Raw genomic sequence first — 22,967 nt, 5'->3', positions numbered from 1 at the left:
ATTGTGCTTGGCTTCTTTAGTCAGAGACAGAAATAGAAAGTTTTTAAAAGGATCGAAAAAGATACTCCATGCAAGTAAGACTAACAAGGGAGCTAGAGTGACTGTATTAATATCAGACAAAGTAGAATTTAGAGTCAAAGAAGGACATTTTATAATGATGAAACAATCCACCAAGAATTATTAATTATTTATAATAATTATAATATATATGCTGCTAACAACAGAGCTGTCAAATACCTGAAGTAAAAACCAGCAGAATTGGAGGGAGAAATAGACATTCAGCCAAAATATTAATAGTTGGATATTTCAGTAATGGGTAGAACAACTAGGCAGTAGATCAGAAGGAAACAGAAGACTGAAACCGCTCTGTAAACCAGCTGGACCTAGGAAGTAGCTACAGATCGCTCCATCCAACAACAAAACACACACTCTTCTCCACTGCACGTGGAATATTGTCCAAGAGAAACCAGACGTTAAGCCAGAAAGTAAGTCTCCCAATACATCTTTAAAAACTTGGAAATCATACAAGGTGTATTCTCTAACCACACTACAAGGAAAAGAGAAATCAATAATAGAGGGAAGATAGGAAATTCACAAGTATATGGAAATTAAACAACATACTCCTAAATAACAGATTGGTCCAAAAAGTCATGAGACAATACTTTCAAGATAAATGAAAATAAAATACAATATACCAAAACTTTGAGATTCACTAAAAGCAGTTTCTATGTTAAGAAACTAGAAAAAGAAGAGCAAACTAAACCCAAAGCAAGCAGAGAGAAGGAAATAAATATTTGTGGAAATAAATAAATTAGAGAAAAAAGGGGGAAAATGTTTTTAAATAGAAAAAATGAAATCAAAAGTTTGTTCTTTAAAAAGACCAATAGGGACTTCCCAGACAATCCAGTGGTTAAGACCCCACGCTACCAAGCCAGTGGGCACAGGTTGGGGAACTAAGATCCTACATGCTCTACCTCCCAATGCAGCCAAAAAAAATTATTTTTATTTTAAAAATAAAAGATCAACGAAATTGAAAAATCCTTAAGCTAGACTAAGAAAAAGAAGACTCAAATTACTGAAATCAGGAATAAAAGGGGGGATAATTCCTACTGAGCTTACAGAAATAAAAAGAATTATAATAAATAATTATATACCAACAAATTAGATAACCTAAAAGAGACAAGCAAATTCCTAGAAAGACATAAACTATAAAACTGACTGAAGATTAGAAAATCTTAATAGACCTGTTACAAGTAAATAGATTGGGTTAGTATACAAAAATCTCCCTCAGGACCAGACGGTGAATTCTACCAAATGTTTAAAGAAGAATTAACACTGTTTGTTATAGACTGCATGTTTATGTTCCCCTCCCCAAAATTCACATATATTGAAGCCCTAATGTGATGGTTTTTGGAAAGTAATTACATCGGGAGGTTGGAGCCTCCAGGATGGGATAGTATCCTTATAAGAAAAATAAGAGGGAATTTCCTGGCAGTCCAGTGGTTAGGACTCAGCACTTTCACTGCTGCAGCCTGGATTCAACCCTTGGTCAGGGAACTAAGATCCTGCAAGCCCACCAAAAAAAAAAAAAAGAGAGAGAGAGAAGAGAACTATCCCTCTCTCTCTCAGCAACATGAGGATATTAGGAGAAGACAGCTATGTGCAAACCAGGAAGAGTGCTTTCACCAGACACCACATCTGCTGGCACCTTGAATAACTGTTCATCATTTAAGCCACCCAGTCTATGGTATTCTGTTATAGCAGCCCAAACTAAGACACTAATCCTTCATAAACTCTGACTAAAAAAGTAGAAGAAAATGAAGTACTCATTCTATGCATTAGGCCAGAATCACAGCAGACAGTGACAGCAGCCATGAAATTAAAAGACACTTGCTCCTTGGAAGAAAAGCTATGACCAACATAAGATGGCATATTAAAAAGCAGAGACGTTACTTAGCCAACGCAGGTCCTTCTAGTCAAAGCTATGGGTTTTCCACTAGTCATGTATGGATGTAAGAGTTGGACCATAAAGAAAGCTCAGCGCCAAAGAATGATGCTTTTGAACTGTGGTATTGGAGAAGACTCTTGAGAGTCCCTTGGACTGCAAGGAAATCCAACCAGTCAATCCTAAAGGAAATCAGTCCTGAATATTCATTGGAAGGACTGATGCTGATGCTCCAATACTTTGCCCACCTGATGCGAAGAACTGACTCATTGGAAAAGACCCAGATGCTGAGAAAGATTGCAGGCAGGAGAAGGGGATGATAGAGGATGAGATAGTTGAATAGCATCACCGACTTGATGTACACGAGTTTGAGCAAGCTCTAGGAGTTGGTGATGGACAGGGAAGCCTGGCATGCTGCAGTCCATGGGGTCGCAAAGAGTCAGACACAACTGAGCGACTGAACTGAACTGAACCAAGCCCAGACAGAGATGTCACAAGAAAAAAAAAACTGAAGAGCAATATCCCTTATTAATATAGACACAGAAATTCTCAACATAATACTGGTAAAGCAAATCCAGCAATGTAAAGAAAGGATCGTATGCCATGACAAAGAGGGATATAGCCCAAGGATGCAGTGTTGGTTCAGAATAAAAACAACTACATTAATGTAATACCATGTTAATAGAATAAAGACAAAACCACATGGTATCTCAGTAGACACAGAAAAAACATTTGACAGAATTCAACAAACTAGAAAAGCTAGAAACAGAAGGGAATATCTTCAACCTGATAAAGGGTATTTATGAAAAACCCAGAGTTAACACCATATTCAATGATAAAAAAACAGTCTTCCCTTTAAGATCTGGAACAAGAAAAGGATGCCTGCTTCCACACTTCAACACTCTAGCTGAACAGCTAGGCAAGAAAAAGAAATAAAAGGCATCCAGGTTGGAAACAAAGAAGTTAAACTATGTTTATGGGTGACATGATCTTGTATATAGAAAACCCTAGAGATTCCAAACCAAATTGAAACAGAACAAAACAAAAACCCCAAAGTATTAGAGTTAATAATAAATTCAGCAAGTTTATAGGATATAAGATCAAGATACAAAAATTAGCTTAATTTCTATAGCAATGAATAATACAAAAATAAAATTAAGAAAGCAGTCCATTTACAGTAGCATCAAAAAGAATAAAATGCTTAGGAAGTTGGGAAAGACTCATACAGTGAAAATTACAAACATTTCCTAAATTAAAAATCACATATATGAATGGAAACCCACCCCATGTTCATAAATTAGAAGACTAATATTCTTAATATATCAGTACTACTAAATCAGTCTACAGATTTAATACAGTCACCGGTAGTATTTTTTACAGAAATAGAAAAACCCATCCTAAAATTTATGGAATCGCAAGGCATCCCAAATAGCCAAAACAGTCTTGAAAATGAACAAATCTGGGGGATTCACACTAACTGATTCCAAAACTTACAGCAAAGCTACAGTAATCAAAACAGTGGTACCAGGATAAAGATGGATACATAGGCAAATTGGATAGGATAGAAAGCTCAGAAATAAACCCTCACATTTGTGGTAAAAATGATTTTTGATAAGAATGCCAAGACTCTTCTGTGGGAAAATGACTCTTTTCAATAAATTGTTCTGGAAAAATAGAATATCCACTTGCAAAAGAATCAGTTTGGACCCTTATACAAAAATTAACTCAAAAAGGATTGAATACCTAAATGTGAGTCCAAAAACAATCAGAAGAAAGCATACGACAAAAGCTTCATGACATAGATTTGTTAGATTTCTTGGATATGACACCCAACACACAGGTAACAAAAGGTCAGACAGACAAATAGGGCATTGTGAAAACTAAAGATTTCTGTGCATCAAAAGTGGTATCAACGGTGTAAAAAGACATCCCATAGAATAGGGGGAAAATACTTACAAATCATATATCTGAGAAGAGATTAATATCAAGAATATGTAAAGAATTCCTGAAACTCAGCCACAAAAAAAAACAAGCCATTGCAAAATGGGCAAAGAGCTTGAATAGGCATTTATCCAAAGAAGATATATGGATGGCAAATTAAGTACATGAAAAGATGCTTAACATCACTAATACGGAAATGCAAATCAAAACTACAATGAGATACCATCTCATACCATTAAATAGAATAGCTACTATCAAAAACCCCAGAAAAACAAGTGTTTGTAAGAATATGGAAAAATTGAAACACTTGTGCATTGTTGGTTGTGATATAAAATGGTACAGCTGCTGTCAAAAACAGTATGGCATTTTCCTTAAAAAATTAAATACAGAATTTCCACGTTATCCAGCAGTTTCATTTCTGGGTATATACCCTGAAGAATTGAAGGCAGGGTCTCAAAGGTATATTAGTACTCACATGTTTATAGCAGTATTATTCAAAATAGCTGAAATGTGGAAGCAACAACCCAAGTATCCATTGAAGGATGAGTGGATAAGCAGAATGGGTTATAGACATAGTGAATTATTATTCAGCCTTAAGGAAGGAAATTCTGACATGCTACAACATAAGTGAAACTTGAAGACATTAAGTGGACTATGCCAGTCATAAAAATATAAATACTGTATGATTCCACTTAAGTACTTAAGTACTTAAGTCACAATCATAGAGGCAGTAGAATGGTAGTTGACAGTAGCTAGAGGGAGAGGAAAAGGGTATTATTGTTTAATGCAGGGGTCCCCAACCTCCAAGATTGAATGTCTGGTGATCTGAGGTGAAGCTGATGTAATAATAATGAAGTGCACAATACATGTAATACACTTGAGTCATCCCAAAACCATTCCTCACTCCAGTTCGTGGAAAAATTGTCTTCCACGAAACCGGTCCCTGGAGCCGAAAAGGTTGGGGACTGCTGGTTTAAAGGGCATAGATTTCAGTTTCACAAGATGAAGAGAGGTATGGAGATGGATGGTGAAGATTGCACAACGTTATGAATGTATGTAATACCGCAGAACTGGGCACCTAAAAATGGTTAAGAGGCAAACTTTATATGTATTTCACCAAATCTTTTTAAGATGGGGAAAAAAGAATTGTAAACAGTTGATGTCTTAGTATTTTACATTTCACTGGTCTGTGCAGCCTAACTCCAAACCTGTTGACTTAAAAAAAGTCGCTGGGGACTAAGTTCCCCGTTCCAGCTCTGAAGTTGTGTGGTCCCTTAGTTGGCAGACATGACCTAGATATTCCCTCTGGGCTCCTAATTTTGTGGTTCTATAGGATTACCAAAACTCGATTGCTGATAATATCAAAGATAAATTTCTTCATGCCTTCCCTGATGACTTTTTACAGATGCATTTGATAAAGAATATAAGATGGCATATGATCGTCTCACACCTAGTCAAGTCAAGAGCACCCACAACTGTGACAGGCCACCAAGTACAGGGGTGATGGAATGCCGAAAAACCTTTGGAGAACCTTATCTTTAAGATATATGTGTGTATACCTTCAATATGTATTGTATAGTCAGTGTATAAAACAACACTTTTAGACTCTCAACTTTTTTCTTCGATTTTTGAAAACACATTTGTAAGATGTTTCAGGAGGTTCAGATAGTTTATGTACAGAGTGTTAAGAAGAAAATAGTGATAAGTGGGAGAGAGCCACTTCGTGTCTCATTTCTTTTCTTCTTCTTCTCCGGTAACAATTAAGTATTTTTGTGATTAAAAAAAAAAAATCCCTAAACAAAATTAGTCCCCATAAAATAAGACAGCTGTTTTATGGATTCTCTTGGAAGAGGCAGATTGAAAAATCATGTATGGGACATAAGTGTAAGATCAGAGTATCTCCTGTTTTCATAGACTGCTCAAATGTTTTCACCATGAAGCTGTATTATACGTATTTTAAATTGTTTATAGTAAGTTGATATTTTTTTAATTTTTAAACTTAATATAGCAACAAAATGAACTTAAACTTACGAAGCAAGGCAGTTAAGTGCTTATTTTCCTTGTCTGCTGCTATGTGAAGTGATTAGTGCAGCTGCAGGTCTCTATATGTATATCTATATATTTTTTATTACTTGGAAGAATGATTCCAAAACGTCAGTGCTAGCGTCAGTGTTGTCCCAGGATCGCGTGTTAGAACTCCTGAGCCTGACTGCAGTGGGTGAGTCATGGCGGGGTGCACATCGCCCAGACTGACTCACTGAGCCTTGTGGGAGGAAAGCCAGAGAGGTTCCAAGTCTGCTTCTGCAAAATCAGGTTCAGTATGCCATGATTCCAGAATTTTCTCTACTGCTACTAGATACACAGGGGAAATAGCTTACACAGCCAAATATCAATTTAAATTTTAATATTCTACATGAACATTTATGTTGGGAAATATGTCAGTTTATCCCAAATTTTACCTTTATTTTAATATCTAAAATATTGGGTATGGTACAAATTATATTTATCTGGAATATGACCTACTGGAGTATTGTTTATATATATTATATATAAATATTCAAAATATTTTTTCAAAAGTAGAAAAATAGTAACTCACTAAAAGGACAGCCAGATAGAATTTCCCATATTGAGGAACTTGGCTTTTTTAATAAGCCTTCTGAATCTGGTTTATGAAATCTAATCCAAAATATCCAGAAATAAGACAGTAAACTGAATGTTTAAGTACCATGGGTATTAAATAGAATATTAAAAAATTCTTGTAGTCCCATCATTTCTAAGATCACTTTCTTTCAATAATTTCTGATTTTAAAAAAGGTATCCTTTAGCTGTTAGAATTACAGATTTTAATATGTTCATGTAGTGTGTGTTTGTACATTGTCATAATGAAGGAATTCTCTAGCCAGTGTCAAAGAAGGAAAAAATGAATGGTCCTAAATTAGATATGTCAAAGCCGGTAGGGTTCAGGACATTTGGACTTGGAGATATCTTAAAATCCTGAGACTCAGAACCATTCAGCTATAGAAAAAACACTTTTGCATAAACCCCATTGGTGAATAACACCAAGTTGAAACATTTCACAGCTTTCTATTCTGGGAAATAATGGGGAAAACTGAAAAATGTAAAATTTACTTCAGTTAGTTTGGGGCTGAACTTGCTTACTTGAAAAATCTGGTGCTACGCACATGTATCTGCTTCTTTGTAAATATCACTCTTGTCTTACCTTCTTTACTATTTAGGTCCACACTTCACAATCTAATTCAGTCTTACAGTCTCAGAATCATAATCATTTGAAAATTAGCCAGTGAGAGAAACATTTGATAGATGAGGCTTTTGGCATTGGTGACAAGCATCCGTCCAAACAGAATTCTACGGTTCTAGTCTGTTTGTTTTGTATAAGAACAGCTTTCACTATTGATTACCTTGTCTTTAACACAAGCAACATATATATGAATAGCAGTTTATTGATTTCAAATATCTAACCAAAAAAAGGTAAAGCTCATTCTTGATGATTCAGACTCATCTGGAAAAGTGAATGTAATTTTTTTTCTCCTCCCCCAACCCCCGACACCAAGTTTTGTTTCTACTTTTGGTTGGGTTCTATTTCCCCTATTTTTAATCCCCAGGGAATATTATTTGTACAAATTTACTCTCTAAAAACCTAAAACATGAATAGAAAGTGGTAAATCCTGATCAAAAGAAAATATGTAATTATCCTTTAAAATAACTCCATACAAACATTTCTTCAGTTTTCTCTCTGTTGACCATACATTGTAGAGAATTATGGTCAATCACGTTGGAAAGAAATTCCCTTTTAGTACATTATCTTTTATTTTCTCTTGGTTTTGTTTATATGTTTACTAGCTGAAAATAAATCATGCCGTGTCCTGGTATAACTTGTTTACTACTTACTACTTCCTTCCATTGTGTTTTGAATGTCACACATTTGTGTATCATGTTTGAATATTCAGTTTTTTCCTCTTGAGAGGGAGTTATGCAGTATTCTGATTTTTATCTTTCTTTTTCTGATGGGGGGAAGATTTTTTTTTGCTTTACAATCCTAAAGCCACTAGTTTATTTATTATAAGGTTTTCTAATAAAATCTTTCCATTTTTGTACGTGGAGAAACGGCCCCTGAAAGTGCTGGTTCAGAATTTTAAGTGATAAGCTTTTTTATTTTATGCTGGTGACTAATGCTACTTTAGTGCAACTAGCCAGTGCTACATATGTAAGTTATATTTTCCTTCTACGTGTTTTGTAAGTACATGGTAAGAAGATGACCAGTTGTGTGAGAATGTGCAGTAGCCCAGCTTTATTTCTCTCACTGGGACTTGACAGCTGCTGTTAGGCACTTTGTCACTGAGCAGGAAGGGCAAGGCTGCCGCGTTGAGAGGGTCCTTGGTCTGCCTTTGTGCCAGTCTTGGCATGCTCTGCCCTTCCTGTTAAGATATGTCTAAGTTTTATTTCAGAATTGAATTCTCTGGTGCCTGCAGGTCAGTTTACCTTAATATCCTCAGTGCTTGGTATCTTCTTACCCCTTCATACCACCTTCTTTCTCTGAAGAGTAAGTACATTTGCCAGCTTAATTATTATTTACAAAGTTAGTATTGCACAAATTAATGGCAATTTCTGTCTGACTCAAAAAGTCCATGTGCCTGTGTGAGATGGTAACAGACTCTTCAGATAAAGTTACTGTAGCCTTTCCACAGTTGCTATTCATTTGGATGGCTCTTTCCTTTTGCATTTAAAGATTTTCTTTTCAAACACAGTACTGTGATAAAACCACTGGAGTAACTGATGGAATTTTCTGTAAATGAAATTCTCCATATTGACCGGCTCATCCCAGAAGGCCCTGAGGACAGCCTTAGGCCAAGGTGTACTGCTTGGCTCTAGTGACTCCACAGGGATGGGCAACCCTGATCATGGGCCCTCTCTTTGTACTTTTCATGGTCAGTTCAGTTCGGTCGCTTAGTTGTGTCTGACTCTTTGTGACCCCATAAGCCTGTACACGCCAGGCTTCCCTGTCCATCACCAACTCCCGGAGCTTGCTCAAAGTCATGTCCATAGAGTCGGTGATGCCATCCAATCATCTCATCCTCATCTCATACTTTTCACGGTAACCAGGCCAAAAATACACTGCAAGCTGCGTCTGCAGCGGGACTTTCCCACAAAAAGGGGGCCAGAACTAAGGATATTCTGTGAGCCATAAGGCCAACTTGCTTTTCAAATGCATCTACCAAGCTATGTCTTAAATATTAAATTCCAATTCTTACCTCTTTTGGTACTCAATCTTTAAACGGTAATTGGGATATAGAGTTTTTATGATACTTTATAGTATCATAAAAGGCCATGCCTCTGATTTGATAGAAACATTTTCAGATCTATATGAGAATATAATGTTCAAAATGTATAGTAACTGTTTAAAAAATACTGATTTTAAAACATTTGGAATATATCCTTTGTTACTATACAGAATCTTACCCATTAAATTAGAAAGAGTTTTACATTTTTATAAATATGGCCCAAACCTGTTACCAGGGCCATCAAGGAAATGCAGCCTCAACAAGGATGAAGGAGAAATCATCTGTTCAGCCACTTGGTCCCAATTTAGATGCTCGCGTAGGACAGGTCTGACTTTCCAGGCTGAATGTAACTAGCTACACAGGTCATTTTACCCATCAAATGAAAGGACCATCTAACCATTATCTTGATATTTTAAGATGGTACTTAACCTCTAAATGAGTACAGTTTTAATAAATTATAGATTTGTAATGTATGACAATCTTAATTCCAAGCGTAACAAATTGATCTTTTGGAAGTTATACAAGCTTTCCATCTCCTTGCAATCTCCTCCTTCTCCCTATCAGGTGCTCGTCCATCAAGACCCAACTTTCACTTTGTCTTAACCCTTTTCTTCAGAGTGTGAAGTCAGAACTTCCTTTCTCAGCAAAGATAAATGCCAGAAACTTAGCAAACTGATCAGGAAAAGGATATTCGATCATTAGTTGATTTTAATCATTAAATGGTGGTCCAGCACTTTCTCTTTACAGAACATTTCACTGTCCATCACTCCTCAGTTGTACTGGGGAAGATTATCGGCTCCCAGGCTGTTGGTGAGGAGGAGCCATCCCTGAGGCCAGCTGAGACTGGGGGCAGAGACCAGGCTGCGGCCCAGGGTGCTGGCAGGTGGAGCTCCCTTCTATGGCCACTGCCCGCTCTCACTCCTAGGCCACAGCGTATGGAGACCAGGCAGTGCGGCAGCATCAGGAATGAGATGACCAATTTAAGAATGTGGAATTTGAATACGATCCTATATTCATCAGTCTTCTCTGGAGCCATGAACACATCCATTTTTGTAAAATAAAAGATCATTGGGACTCACAATTTATTGAAATTTAGTAACAGTCATTTCCAAACAAGGTGAATCTTGGGAGTAGTGAGGCCATGAATTAAATTAACCAGCCCATTTTAGGAGATGGATTAGGGACTGAAGTACTTTGAAAACAGCCCTTCAACACCAAAATGTTCAGTTTTTTTCCCATTTTACATCTGTCCAGCTATCTTCTAGTCTTCAGTGAATCTTCTCATGTTTGTAATTAAAGCCATATTCACTGTCATAAACGACATTCACCTGAGCTCCCTCTGCTTCATAACCAGTGACATAGCACTGTTTCATTTTTAATGTGCCCCTTAACTTGATGCCAGTAAAAGGCAGCAAGCAGCAGTATTTAATATACAAGCATTTCAGCTTCCACATGAAATGTTTAACCACACAATTTTTTAAAAACACAGGTGTCCTTTACACCAGCTACCTTGAAGGTAGTAACACTTTTTTTCCTCTCCATCTTGGCACTGTGTTAAGCATTTCTCCTTTGTAATCGCCTTAATATCCACTTGTAATCCACACAAGAAATCAATCTTCCTGCTTATAATCCTGTCTCAGATGACATACAAAAATAGCATTGCCCCACTGGATCTCTTGCTTTGTAAACCAGATTTGGATCTACTGACTTTAGACTCTTTTTAAAAATTACTTTGCTTCTCCCTCACTGGCAGCAGCTCCCACTGTTAGGTGAGAATATGAGAGGGGTGGGGCACAGCCAGGACAGCTTTGTTACAATGTCTAATTGCTCAAGGTGCCCACCTGATGGAGACCACACAAACTTGGGTAAGTACGTATTTTTAAATGACCCTCAGAATAGTTTTCCTCCCCTAATATCCACACCTTCCAACTGAACGGCAAATTATAATTTCTTGGGCTGCTTACTTTGACTTTTCAGAAATGCAACGAGACCAAATGTCCTCCTTTGAAAAAGCTGTAAAACATTGATACACATTTTACTGGACCTGGTGGCTCAGAGGTTAAAGCGTCTGCCTCCAATGCGGGAGACCCGGGTTCAATCCCTGGGTCGGGGAGATTTCCCTGGAGAAGGAAATGGCAACCCACTCCAGTATTCTTGCCTGGAGAATCCCATGGACAGAGAAGCCTAGTAGGTTACAGTCCCCGGGGTCACAAAGAGTCGGACACGACTGAGCAACTTCACCATGATGTGTAATGATAACTGATTCTTGTTACACTTTTTTTTAATCTATAGATTTCATCCCCTTAAACTCACCAATAACTGAACTGTAAGGAGTACAAACCTGCTAGAAGCACGTACTTTGAACAGCAGAAGAGCAAATGGCAGCATGTGCTGAGGCGAGGGCCAGGAGGGTGAGACCACACCTGCCTGTTTGGGACCAGCAGCCCTTCAGGAATAATCAGGGAACTGTCACAGGGGTGCTCGTCTTAGCGCTATGATGACTGTCCCAACCCTCCCTCCCAGTTGCCTCATTTTAGAAAAGCCTCTCACTCAGGCCCTTCTTGGCCTCCGTGGAGGGGTGGTAGGAACACCACCCCTCCAGAGTCCTAATCCGCAATGAGCTGCAGGTGCTTCCAAGGATAAACTTCAGCCCCCATCACACCCACATCAGAGGTTCTTGGCCACTCACTTCCCTCTCCCAGTCAGGTTCGTTCATTCTTTTCTGTACGAGAGGTGCAGTAACTTCTGGCGTGCTTTTCTGATCCATGTCCATTTTGAGCAACAGTGACTCTGACTCAGACAGATACAGGGCAGGATATGATTCGATCTTCCAGCATCACACTGATGATCAGGAATACGAAGTACAGGAGGAACATGGTGAAGCCCAGGACCTTGTTCATTCTCCACTTGCATAATGCAATTGAAGAGATCACAAACAGGAGCATGAGAAAAAGCAAAACAATTGCACAGAACAAGCCGTTGCTACTGACAGCAACAGGCTGCAATCCGTTGATGAGAGAGAAAAGCATCCAAGGAAGGGGCAGGCTGCAAGACAAGAAACGGTGTGAATGTTCTTTATGTCAATGATAGTCCCACATACACAACAGTACTGCACAATTTACAAAGCACTTATTTTTACACAAACATATGAAATAGAACAGAAAATATGCATGTCAAAGGTTAGAAAATGAAAGTGAAGTCGCTCAGTCGTCTGACTCTGTGACCCCATGTACTGTAGCCTATCAGGCTCCTCCGTCCGTGGGGTTTTCCAGGCAGGGGTACTGGCGTGGGCTGCCATAAAAAACTCAGGTCCAGGGAAATTAAAATTATGTACCCACTACTCACAGATAGTAACTGGAAACCCTAGATTAAAACAGGTTTTCTGGGTCTGAATTGTTTTCTTCATACTTTGTGGGTTCTGTATGACTAACCTAAATCTCTTAAATCCTTACGATAAGGCCTAGCTCAGGACATTTCCTGACACTTGTTGGTAGTTCGGGCTCGCCTCAGCCCTTTAACCTGCTCCACCCTGCAAACACACACATAAACAAATTCAAATGAAAAAAAATCATAGCCACACCCAAATCCTGGAGGTGACTGGGGAAGTGAAAACAGGCGCGGTGCTGTGACGGAGCTGGGAGGAGCCAGCAGGCAAATCCCTACAGAAGACGCAGCATTTACTTGTTTATACAAAATGCTTTTTAGACCCTCTGAGCAGGCAGGAGTCCAAATGCAAAGGAGCAGGAATACCAGGAAGTAAGACAGAAAGTCATTGCTCCTTCCAACCCCACCTCCACCACCTTGGGGGTCAATGAGCCAAGCATTTGACTGTATTTGGTAATGGAATTTAATGGACTTCGGTTTTCAGTTTATCCATAAATTCCAGTCAGATTTCAGGTAGCATTTTTGTTCTATTATCCTGGCTCTGATGAATGAAAGGAGGATACTTTGTTACCTTGTGGAAACCAATAACATAAACACCATTTTATTCCATGTATAGTGAGTGGACAGAGCTAACACAGTGTTTTCCAGCCATGATATGCCTTAGAAAAGCCAGTTTGCCACTTACCCCACGGTGATATCAAATATGTTACTGCCCACGGAGCTTGACACAGCCATGTCTCCCAGGCCTTTCCGAGCGACAATCACACTGGTGATGAGGTCAGGAATTGATGTGCCTGCTGCTAGGATTGTCAAACCCATGATCTCTTCAGAAATCCCTATTGTTTCGCCAACCTGGTAAATGGAGAAACCATGGCAACAGCAGGTGAAAAATCTGAGGCTCTTTGAAGCGCCAACCATACACTACTTTGTGCAAAACCATCACCTTCCTCAGAGATGAGGTTCCCTTGGCCTGAGTGAGGTAGGGCCACGCAGAACTCGCAGCTGGGGAGATGGGCCATGGAGAGAGAGAGCAGGGCCTCTGCTCAAGGCTTCAGAGGATGCTGCTGCTCTTTTCTAACCTGACTCAAGTCCATCTGTGATTACCACTTACTGTCATTCTAACCACAACACCTCTACCTTCCCAGAAGAACTGCTCCTCCAAAGGCCTGTTCAGGTATGTTTCCCTTCCCAGAGCCACAGACACCTGCCATGTGCCAGGCAGTTTCGAGAGGCTGGAGGCAGAAGTGTGAACAGCGCAACACTGACCCTACTCTTTGAAGCGCCAACCATACACTACTTTGTGCAAAACCATCACCTTCCTCAGAGATGAGGTTCCCTTGGCCTGAGTGAGGTAGGGCCACGCAAAACTCGCAGCTGGGGAGAAAAGAGAAAAGCATGTAAACAGTAACAAAGCTCTGTGCTGAGTGCAGTGTCCCAGGCAGAGGAGAAAAGCCACGCGCACTCAAGAAGACTAATTAATGCCAGGAAGGAGGCAAAACTGAGCTTGCTCTCTCTAGCATGTACGGCCTCACCGGGTGGAGAGAAGTGGCCGAGGCAGGACAGAAAGCAGGGAATAAGGCTAATAAGGAGTGGTCAGCTGCATCAGGCTGAGAAGGGCCTTCCGTCAGATGGCCGTGTGGACAGGGGACAGAAGAGCCCTGCTTGAAAAGTACTGCATATATATAAAGTCTACTTTTAAGCCTTTACAAACAATGTGTGAACTACAAATTCACTTGGTGCTCGCCATTCCCTGGGTGCCAGAAAGTCACCCAGAAGAAAAAAGTCCTTTTGGCCCATGGATGCAGGATTTAGTTCCTGCCCCACACTCACCTGGTGAGCCCACCAAACCATGAGGTATGAGAACATGGCTATCCACAGGATGGATCCCAGGAAGGTGATAACAAAAAACTTCTTAGCCTCCTGTTTGAAAGTTTGAAAAGGAAGAGAAATAAGTTGCAGAGGCTAACGGGCTCTGGCCCTTCTGAGAGAACCCCAGGAGATCTGCATGAGTGACGGAGATGTTTGACCTCTGTCTCCGGTGAGGACCTCAAAAAGGATGGGCTTAGTGGCCTACTCTAGATGAGACTAGACGGGGGTTCAGCACTGACAAAATGAAGGGAGCTATACACTGGCACTAGGACCAGCCAGTCTGGGTGTTTGGTTTGACTTCAGCAACTTTCCCCCACTCTGCCCCTCTCTGGATCCAGAGACAGAATATGGTTCCCCTTTGGGTGGAGTACAGTAGTCAGACCTTTCCCTATAAACAGGAATACAGAGTAGAAATAGCACTTAGAACCCTAGGTCTTCACAGTGTCACTATGAAATATAGAGGGGGTGCAGTGGCATCATTCCCATATTCAAATCAAGAAACTGAGAATTTAAGGAGATTATTTCACGTTGCTTACAGCGGTGGAAACAAACTCATTCCAGGGCCTCCCAAGTCCATCATTATGTCCCTTAGGTGCACGGTCCCCTCTAGAGCTGCAGGTTCCATCCCAGACCCTCTGTGGTTGAGCCCCGAAAAGCTGGTTTGCCCTATCGTCTCCTTCCTCTGAGTGGACAGGCAGAGAGGCCCCAGAGCTTCCCTAAGGATAGGCGACTTGGGGACAGCTGGGCAAACCCACCAGCCTCCGGACGTCGGGAACTGTCAGCCACAGCGGGAACACGATGGGCAGGAGAAAGAGGTAAATGGCTTGCTTCCGCCTGGTCTCAGGCCATTCCAGGGACAAAGGCTGCTCATTTTCCTCCTCTTCCTCCTCCTCTCCCTCCTCCTCCTCTTCCTCTTCGTCTTCCTCTTCATCTTCCTCTTCTTCATCTTCCTCTTCATCTTCATTGTCACCTCCATCGCCTCCCCCTTCACCATCTACACCTTCCTCATCATCTTTGGCTCCACCTTGAATTTCACCATTCAATTCCTGCTCTCCAGTTTCACCTTCACCACCTTCTGCCTGGATTCCACCTTCATCTCCATCACCTTCCACTTCACCACCATCACCTTCCACTTCACCACCTTCTCCCGCCTGGATTTCACCTTCATCTTCATCACCTTCCACTTCACCACCTTCTCCCGCCTGGATTTCACCTTCACCATCATCACCTTCCGCTTCACCACCATCACCTTTCTCTTCACCACCTTCTCCCGCCTGGATTCCACCTTCATCTCCATCACCTTCCACTTCACCACCGTCACCTTTCTCTTCACCACCTTCTCCCGCCTGGATTCCACCTTCATCTCCATCCCCTCCTCTCCTTTCCGCCAGGATGTCACCTTCACTTTCATTCTCTCCTCTTCCTGCACTTTCACCTTCTAATGCAGCGTCGCCTCCGCTTTGCTCTCCACTTTCACCTTCAGCAGGAGCTTCCACCTTGCCACCTGTCCTTTGACCTGTGCTCTCAGCTTCGGCCCCTACTCCCTGCAATCCAAAACCAACAGATTAATGGGAAATGACTGCTCTGCTTGTTCCCTTTCCTGTTTCTCCCCACCATTTTGTTGTTGTTGTTCTCAGAATGTATCTAAAAGCTTGAGTATGAGGAAGAAACAAGTGCAATCATTCAGCAAAATTCCCTTTACAACACTCCTACCCAGTTCTGTCTTTATTTGATGATTTCTAGGGATGGAGAACTCACCACATAAAGCAGTTCCTGACAACTCTGATTGGTTTGAAGTCCAAAATTTATACCAAAGTTCCACCCCCTGTGTATAGGTTTGCTTTTTGGAGCCACAAAGAACACTCTCCACACAGAGACAGCCTCTCTTCCCTGGGTTGAAGATTTCCAGGTCCTTCTATGGTTCCCCATGCTATGTCCTACAGCCTCCTCCCCTTCTTGATGAACTCATTCTAATTAGCTTATATCCCATGAGGAGGTTTCTAAAATAACACCTCACAGAATCCAACAGGATTATCATGCCCCTTATTTTAGATACGATGCTTCCATTAATGTTGCTTAAAATGGCATGTTTGGTGGTTACATCACATTTCTGAGTCCATCTAAAACTCAACAGCAATATTATATGTGTAAAATGATGATGAAGATACCAATTCATTGAAGGTTTTTATGCGCCGGGCATCATGCTAAGTAGTATAGTAATAACAACAACAACTAGCACTTAGGAGGTTTCCTGAGTCAAATAATTTATCATACAGATAGAACTAAACCCATCTGACAGATGAAGCAAGGGTACAGAGTAGTTAAATAACCTGCTCGTGGTCCACACAGTTTGTCAGTAATGAAGCTGGGATTTGAATGTGAATCGTCCAGCGCTTGGCCTGTTCACCACCAAGCTACCCTGCTTCCCAAATGCCAGGACTGAATGAGATATTTGGTTCCCAAACCTGGTAGCTTATTAGAAATACAGATTTCCTTGCCCCACTGAACCAACTGAAGTAGGACTGAAAGCCAGGAATCTATTTTCATATGCTGCCAAGTACTTCTAATAAGTGCATCTGTAGACATGTTTGGGTACCATGGACTGACTCCACATGCTCTATAAGCCATTGATTCTTAGGGTCCTCAGATGAGGCTCCTAATAACTTATAACAGGGCTTCCCTGGTGGCTCAGAGGTTAAAGCATCTGCCTCGTGGGAGACCCAGGTTCGATCCCCGGGTCGGGAAGATCCCCTGGAGAAGGAAATGGTAACCCATTCCAGTATTCTTGCCTGGAGAATCCCATGGACAGAGAAGCCTGGTAGGCTACAGTCCAAGGGGTCGCAAAGAGTCAGACACGACTGAGCAACTTCACAATGTGCTGATCCAATCCCTTGAGTAAATGACCCGGGCTGTGTGCTCATGAAGTACATCGTCCATAACAAATTTCATGACACTGCCAATCCCCAGTGGGTGCTCAGTGATTCTAAACTCTGCTGCATATTAAAATCACCTAGAGGATTTAATTGCCTGGAGAATCCCAGGGACGGGGGAGCCTGGTGGGCTGCTGTCTCCGGGGTCGCACAGTGTCAGACACGACTGAAGCGACTTAGCAGCAGCAGCAGCAGCAGAGGATTTAAAGACATTCATGCCCAAGGACCCACCCTAGATATCCTGACTTCACTGGTTGAGAGTGGGCCCTGGGTGGTTTTTTAAAAAGTTTCCCCAAATTATTTTAATATGCAACCAGGGTTCAGACCATCCAAAGAAGAAGTCAAATATTAATATCCATGAGGCTTGTGCTTTCAGATGGGAATGAATAATTCCTGCCCTCCCTTCCCCAAGTTAATCTGGAGAAAATGACAAGTCATTTGAATCAATAACATCCTCTTCTCTGACAACTGTCAACCCCAATAGTCCCTGACAGGTGGCTCCTTTGCCCACATTGCAGTCAAAGCACCCCACTCTCCCTGCCACAGTTGACTGGACATAGGCTTGACCCCTGACCTGTGCCCCGGTTTGAATGGATTCGCTGTCTTCTGAGACAGGGAGCCAGTCACTGATTGATCCCATTGTGGACTGGAGGACTGGGGTAGTAGTTTAGGTCTCCGTGTGCTAATAAGGAAGCAATGGAGTCAGCTGCCAGGAGTGATAAAGCTGCACACGGAGGAGGACATGAGGGAGGGTGGGACGTGCAGGGAGGCCAGCAGGGCCACAGGTGCCCTCCCAGGCCTAGGTCCAACTCACTGTGGGACCAAGTTTCACTTCCTGACCTGGGGTCCCGGGAGACGCCTCTGTATCCTCTCAATCCCTTTTACTTAAGCCAGCTGTAACTGGCCTACTCAGGACACTCATGCTACCACTGAAGATGTCTTAGACACTGAACCCAAAGTTGCTGACTTAAGGATGAAATATAATTGAGTGCTCCTGGGTGTCCAGTAGAGGAGAATGTCAGGGCTGGAATCTGTGAACTAAATGCACATGTACTGTCAGTCACTGACCCTTCACTGAGCGCCTGCAGAGCACTGTGTTTCTGGGGCGGGAGGGGAGGGGAGCAGCGGGGGACAGAGACCACTCAGACTCGGATCCTGCCTTCCGGAATCTCACCACCTCACAGGGGCACTCGGAGAGACTCACAAATAGAGTACAGGGAAGGCAGTAAGGGCCCTAAGAGAGGAAGAGAGCACCACGGGCATTCACACTGTGGGGTCAAGGAAGCTTTGTGGCAAAAGAGGCATTTACACTAGCTTGGAGGAATGGGTGAGATTAGGATATATGAAGATGTAGGGGAAAGGGGCATTCTGGAGGGAGAAGGCCATGTGAAGCAAGGCCTGGAGGTAAAATGCATGGAGACAAGAAGTTCAGTGTGGTTGCAGCAAGGTAGAAGCGAGGCTGTGAGACTGTAAAGGCAGCAGAGTCAGAACTCAGGAGGGCTGTGAGCCAGGCTGAGGCACCCTGGAAGGTCCCAAGGCCTTTGCCCAGCAATCCTCCCACTGCGCCTCACACTGCCTGGTTCCACTGTACCCTAGCGCCTGACAGAACCACCGCCCCCCCGCCCCCAACAGTTACTCTCACGTTTTTAAAGCATGCGACAGCTGGCAACATATTCTCACACATATTATCTCACTCATACTAAGGTATTACAGTGAATTAACTGGCCCCATGAGGTATTCGATCTTCAAAGAAAGGGCAATGCTTACCCCAGAGGAATGAACCTCCAACAGCCATTTCCAACCTTCAAGGAAGGACTGACTTTTGGATGGCAAGTGCTTCCCTGGGCCTCTCAAATTCCGCCACCTGGGAAGAGGCTTGTGCCTACCTGACTGCCAGGATCCTCCTCCTGATCTCCCTTGACGTATGGAGCAGGGGCTGGTGTGACCGTGACCGCAGGGAGCTTGGCCGGCTCCTCCTCTTTAAAGGATAAACATGGGATAGGTCAGAAGAGTGTGCTGGGTGCTGAGGGCAGTTGGCAGAGATGGTGGGAGTGGCTACAGGGCTATTGGATTTGTCCACTTCAGGGTCTCAGAAGGTCTGTTTGGGGCACTCCCCATCAACCGGAGAAGGAAAATGATGTGACATGAATCGTTCCCGTCCTGTCCACAGAGATGTCTGCACATGAGGACAGCCCCTCTCCTCACTCTTCCTGGATTTCCAGGCATTCACATCCTGGCACTGTGGCCAAGGATACTGTGAACAGCTTGGAAGAAAGGGCAAAGCCCCAGCCCTCAGCGCCTGGCCCTTCCCCCTAACCAGCTACATGGAGAGGAGCCCATTGCTTTCCAAGGCAGCAGCTAGGGAGCCTTGGAATAGGACGGCGGGAAAGAGAATCGCAAAATCTGGAGATCTGGGTTTAGGAACACGCTCTCTCACTTCTTGGCTACCTTGCTCTGAGCTTCAGTTTCCTTGTCTACAGAGTGGTAACAATGCTGCTGTACCTGCCTGCTGGGTGGATGAGGCAGGCCTGGGGTGCTGTGCAGAGCTGTCTCAGTCCCTCGTCCCGGCTGCCACACGGATGCTGGACTTGTGTGTCACCAGACCCCTGACGGCCCTCCATTACTGGGGCTGCTGGTCTCATACCAATTCCCTAGCAGCAGAGTCCTTGTGTAGAAGCAACAGGAAGAAGAAACAGAGTCCAACAGACTCTCATTTGGGACAAGATTTAGCAAAGAAGTCCAACACCCTTGCCAGGCCTTGCCTACCCTATGTGAGGAGGGTACAGAAGGAGCTGCACAGAGCTGCCCTCGGGCCTGCAGCCACGTCAGGAAGGGAGCACAGTGGAAGGAGGAGGCCGGATGACAGCGGGCACGGGGCAGCACCAGCTCATCACACCAGCTGACTGGCCCAGAGAGGGCAGAAGGCACGCCCAGACCCTGGTGACAGGGGTGAGGGAGGCGGCAGGAGAAAGCCAACTGGTCTCACCATCCTCTCACCTTCTGGTCTGCTCTCGGCTTTGGCCTGAGGCGTGGCTTTTGCCTCCTGAATCAAGGTCTCCTCCTCCTTGTCCCTGGAGGGCCGGGCTGTGAATGAGAAAGGAAACACGTCTTATCCAGGACTGCAGTGTCCCTGCTACACCCTTCAGCTAGCCTGGTCAGCTGACGGCCAGAGCAGCTGACGTGGGTGGAAGGAGTCTGGCCTGGAAGTTGCAACATGCAGACTCTGGTCCCCGTAGGCCTATCCACAGTGCCCAATTCCCACAGTTTTGCCTTAAATTCCCTACACTGTCACTAACTGGCTATGACCTTCAGCTAGTCACTTCCCCACTCTAGGCCTGTTTCTTTTCTGATAAAATGACATGGTTAGACTTGGGGGCAACAAATAGTATTTATGTCCTTTATGAACTCAAGCGATGGCTGCCTGAGTGCTGAATTGAGAATTCTGCTCCAAGCTTGGCTGCAGAGCACCATGATTCATTGGTGATGTCCGCAATGGGCAGGGAATGGGGAAATAATGACAGGGAGGTGTTCCCACAACCCCTGTAAGGTCTGCAGGTTACCGTCTATGAATTTACTTTGCTCTGGCTCCAGGGCACTCCTGGTGGCTATGCTCATAAGCCCCCCCTCTCCAGTGGGAAAGGGAAATGACGGACCATCAAGCTCCTGTCACACTCCTTTCGACCTCAGACACCTGGAACCTCCAGAGCCTCCTTCCAGACCCCTGTGCACGCCTTATGCTTTGCTGGTGGTCCACAGAGCATCATGCACAGAACAGTGCTGTCCTGATTTCCAGAAAAGAAACATGGGGAAGTCAACTCTCTTTCAATGACTATGTTCCAGGCAACATGCAAAGCGCTGCGGTTTCAGCTGAGAGGCACGAGCCTGAGCTGCAGGGGCTCAGGAGGGCCCTCCTCACAGCTGGGCCGGCCGCAGGGCAAGGATAAGGGCACGGCAACAGAGCAAGGCCGTGGGTCTATCTGGGGTCCAGGCTGGTGCCCCGTGGGTGCCGGGTGGCCTGGGGAAGCCTGTGCACCCCCGCTACACCTCAGTGTCCCCTCTCTAAAGAAGCAACAATATGATATACTCAGAACACTGATGTGGGGGTCCAAGGGACAAAATAAACAGAAATACTTTAACTGCTGCATTAAATATTGCCATGTGAGTTTAAATTTTGGAGTAGGATGCCTGGGTTTGAATCCTAGTTCTGCTACTTGCTAGCTATGGATCCAGCAGGGTGATCCTCTGTACCTCAGATTCCTCACCTATAAAATCTTAACAGAGTTGTTGGAGGAATACATGAATTTATATTCAAACATGCTTAAATCAGCGCCTGGCAGCTACAAGATACTACCTAAGTGTTAGCTATGACAACGATGATGAGCTGACAACACTCGCTGAGAGCAGCTGTTCCACCCAGGAAGCAATTCTGCGCCGCTGAGGCCCAGCATTCCAGAGGCACACTGGAATGTGTGTGTTAATTTTGAGTTAGAAGGGACCCCGAAGATCCTCTGGTCCACAACACTGGCACACTCAAGATTTGGGAATCCACTCTGCCTGGGTCTAGAAGCAGAAACAGGTCTGGAGTTTCCTTCTCTTAACCTGTCTCCTGAGCAATCAGGGTGGTTCAGCTGCAGCTGCCTCTGGCAACTGGCTCCACCCCCACAGAGCCATCACTCTGGCACGTGTGATCCCGTGAAGCATCCTGTCCCGGTGGGCCTGCTCAGCAGGTCCCATCAGAACTGAAATGTCAGCAAGTGGGTACTCCCACTGCCTCCCTCACGCAGACAGCTCCAGCGCCCCCGTGGACACTGATCAAGCACTGCAGTCTTCTGCTGAACAACACATAACTTTTCCAAGGGCTCCCCTGACCCTTGTCCTGGTGCCAAGAATACCTGTGGACTGTTGCCTGGAGGGGCTGGCAAGAAAACCAAGTTTCCCTCTTTCTTCTTCTTCTTCATTACACGCCCTAACCTCTCACTTCCCACGCCACTAAGGAACGCAGGTCAGCTTCAGGGCCTTTCTCTGTTCCTTCGTCTCTTTCATATACACACGCACACATCCATGTGAAGTCACCAGAAGCATGAGGTACTAGAGAGGTAAAGCTCCTGCCCAGGGTAAGAGTTCAGACCACAGATCAGCTCTGTGGAAAGAGCTGGAACACTTGGAAAGGGTAGAAACATCTGGACAGCCATCTGAAAATGGCATACAGAAACACAAACGTGTCTGGAAAGTGCTGGGAACAAAGGCCTTCATCCCAGCCCCTCCTGGATGGACTCTTGGGGTGCAGGATCAGGGCCGGCTTCTCTGAGCAGGGCCGCACGCCAGCAACATCAGCAAACCTTCTCCGGGAGGGCAGCTGCACACCCACCACACACCCACACAAGACATGCTTGTCTTCCCGGGGATGACTGTCACTGGCTCCCCCAGCGCTTGTTTCCTCACGTGGCTTCTCAGCTCTCAGTGTGGCCGGATCATCTCCTTAGTATCAATCTCCTCTGACCTCGGCCTGGCCTGGACACGGCCTGGACTTCACATAATCCTGTTAGGACAAGTAGGCCAGCGGGCAGCTACTGGTCATGGAAGAGGCTCAGGCAGGGG

The 22,967-nt window shown here is 43.8% G+C and overlaps 2 protein-coding genes across 26 annotated transcripts in view; one reads left to right on the top strand and one right to left on the bottom strand.

Moving 5' to 3' along the window:
- The window catches only part of DENND4A (DENN domain containing 4A), a 109,347-nt gene extending 103,849 nt beyond the window's left edge, over positions 1–5,498 (top strand). For all 23 annotated transcript variants that reach the window (XM_069595439.1, XM_069595436.1, XM_069595438.1 and 20 more), the window contains one exon: positions 5,292–5,498. In XM_069595439.1, the coding sequence (XP_069451540.1) occupies positions 5,292–5,428 (137 nt within the window). In that variant the 3' untranslated portion in view covers positions 5,429–5,498. The remainder of the gene's footprint in view (positions 1–5,291) is intronic.
- A 4,378-nt stretch (positions 5,499–9,876) lies between these two features.
- Positions 9,877–22,967, bottom strand: part of SLC24A1 (solute carrier family 24 member 1) — a 52,374-nt gene continuing 39,283 nt past the window's right edge. For all 3 annotated transcript variants that reach the window (XM_069595441.1, XM_069595442.1, XM_069595443.1), the window contains 6 exons: positions 20,367–20,453; positions 19,256–19,347; positions 15,195–15,983; positions 14,401–14,490; positions 13,256–13,422; positions 9,877–12,231 (listed from right to left, as the gene is read on the bottom strand). In XM_069595441.1, coding sequence (XP_069451542.1) covers positions 11,982–12,231; positions 13,256–13,422; positions 14,401–14,490; positions 15,195–15,983; positions 19,256–19,347; positions 20,367–20,453 — 1,475 coding nt within the window. In that variant the 3' untranslated portion in view covers positions 9,877–11,981. The remainder of the gene's footprint in view (positions 12,232–13,255; positions 13,423–14,400; positions 14,491–15,194; positions 15,984–19,255; positions 19,348–20,366; positions 20,454–22,967) is intronic.

Source organism: Ovis canadensis, chromosome 7 (genome assembly GCF_042477335.2).
Source record: "Ovis canadensis isolate MfBH-ARS-UI-01 breed Bighorn chromosome 7, ARS-UI_OviCan_v2, whole genome shotgun sequence".
NCBI lineage: Eukaryota > Metazoa > Chordata > Mammalia > Artiodactyla > Bovidae > Ovis > Ovis canadensis.
The sequence above is the reverse complement of the archived record's forward strand: the minus strand, read 5'-3'. Positions and strand labels throughout refer to the sequence as shown.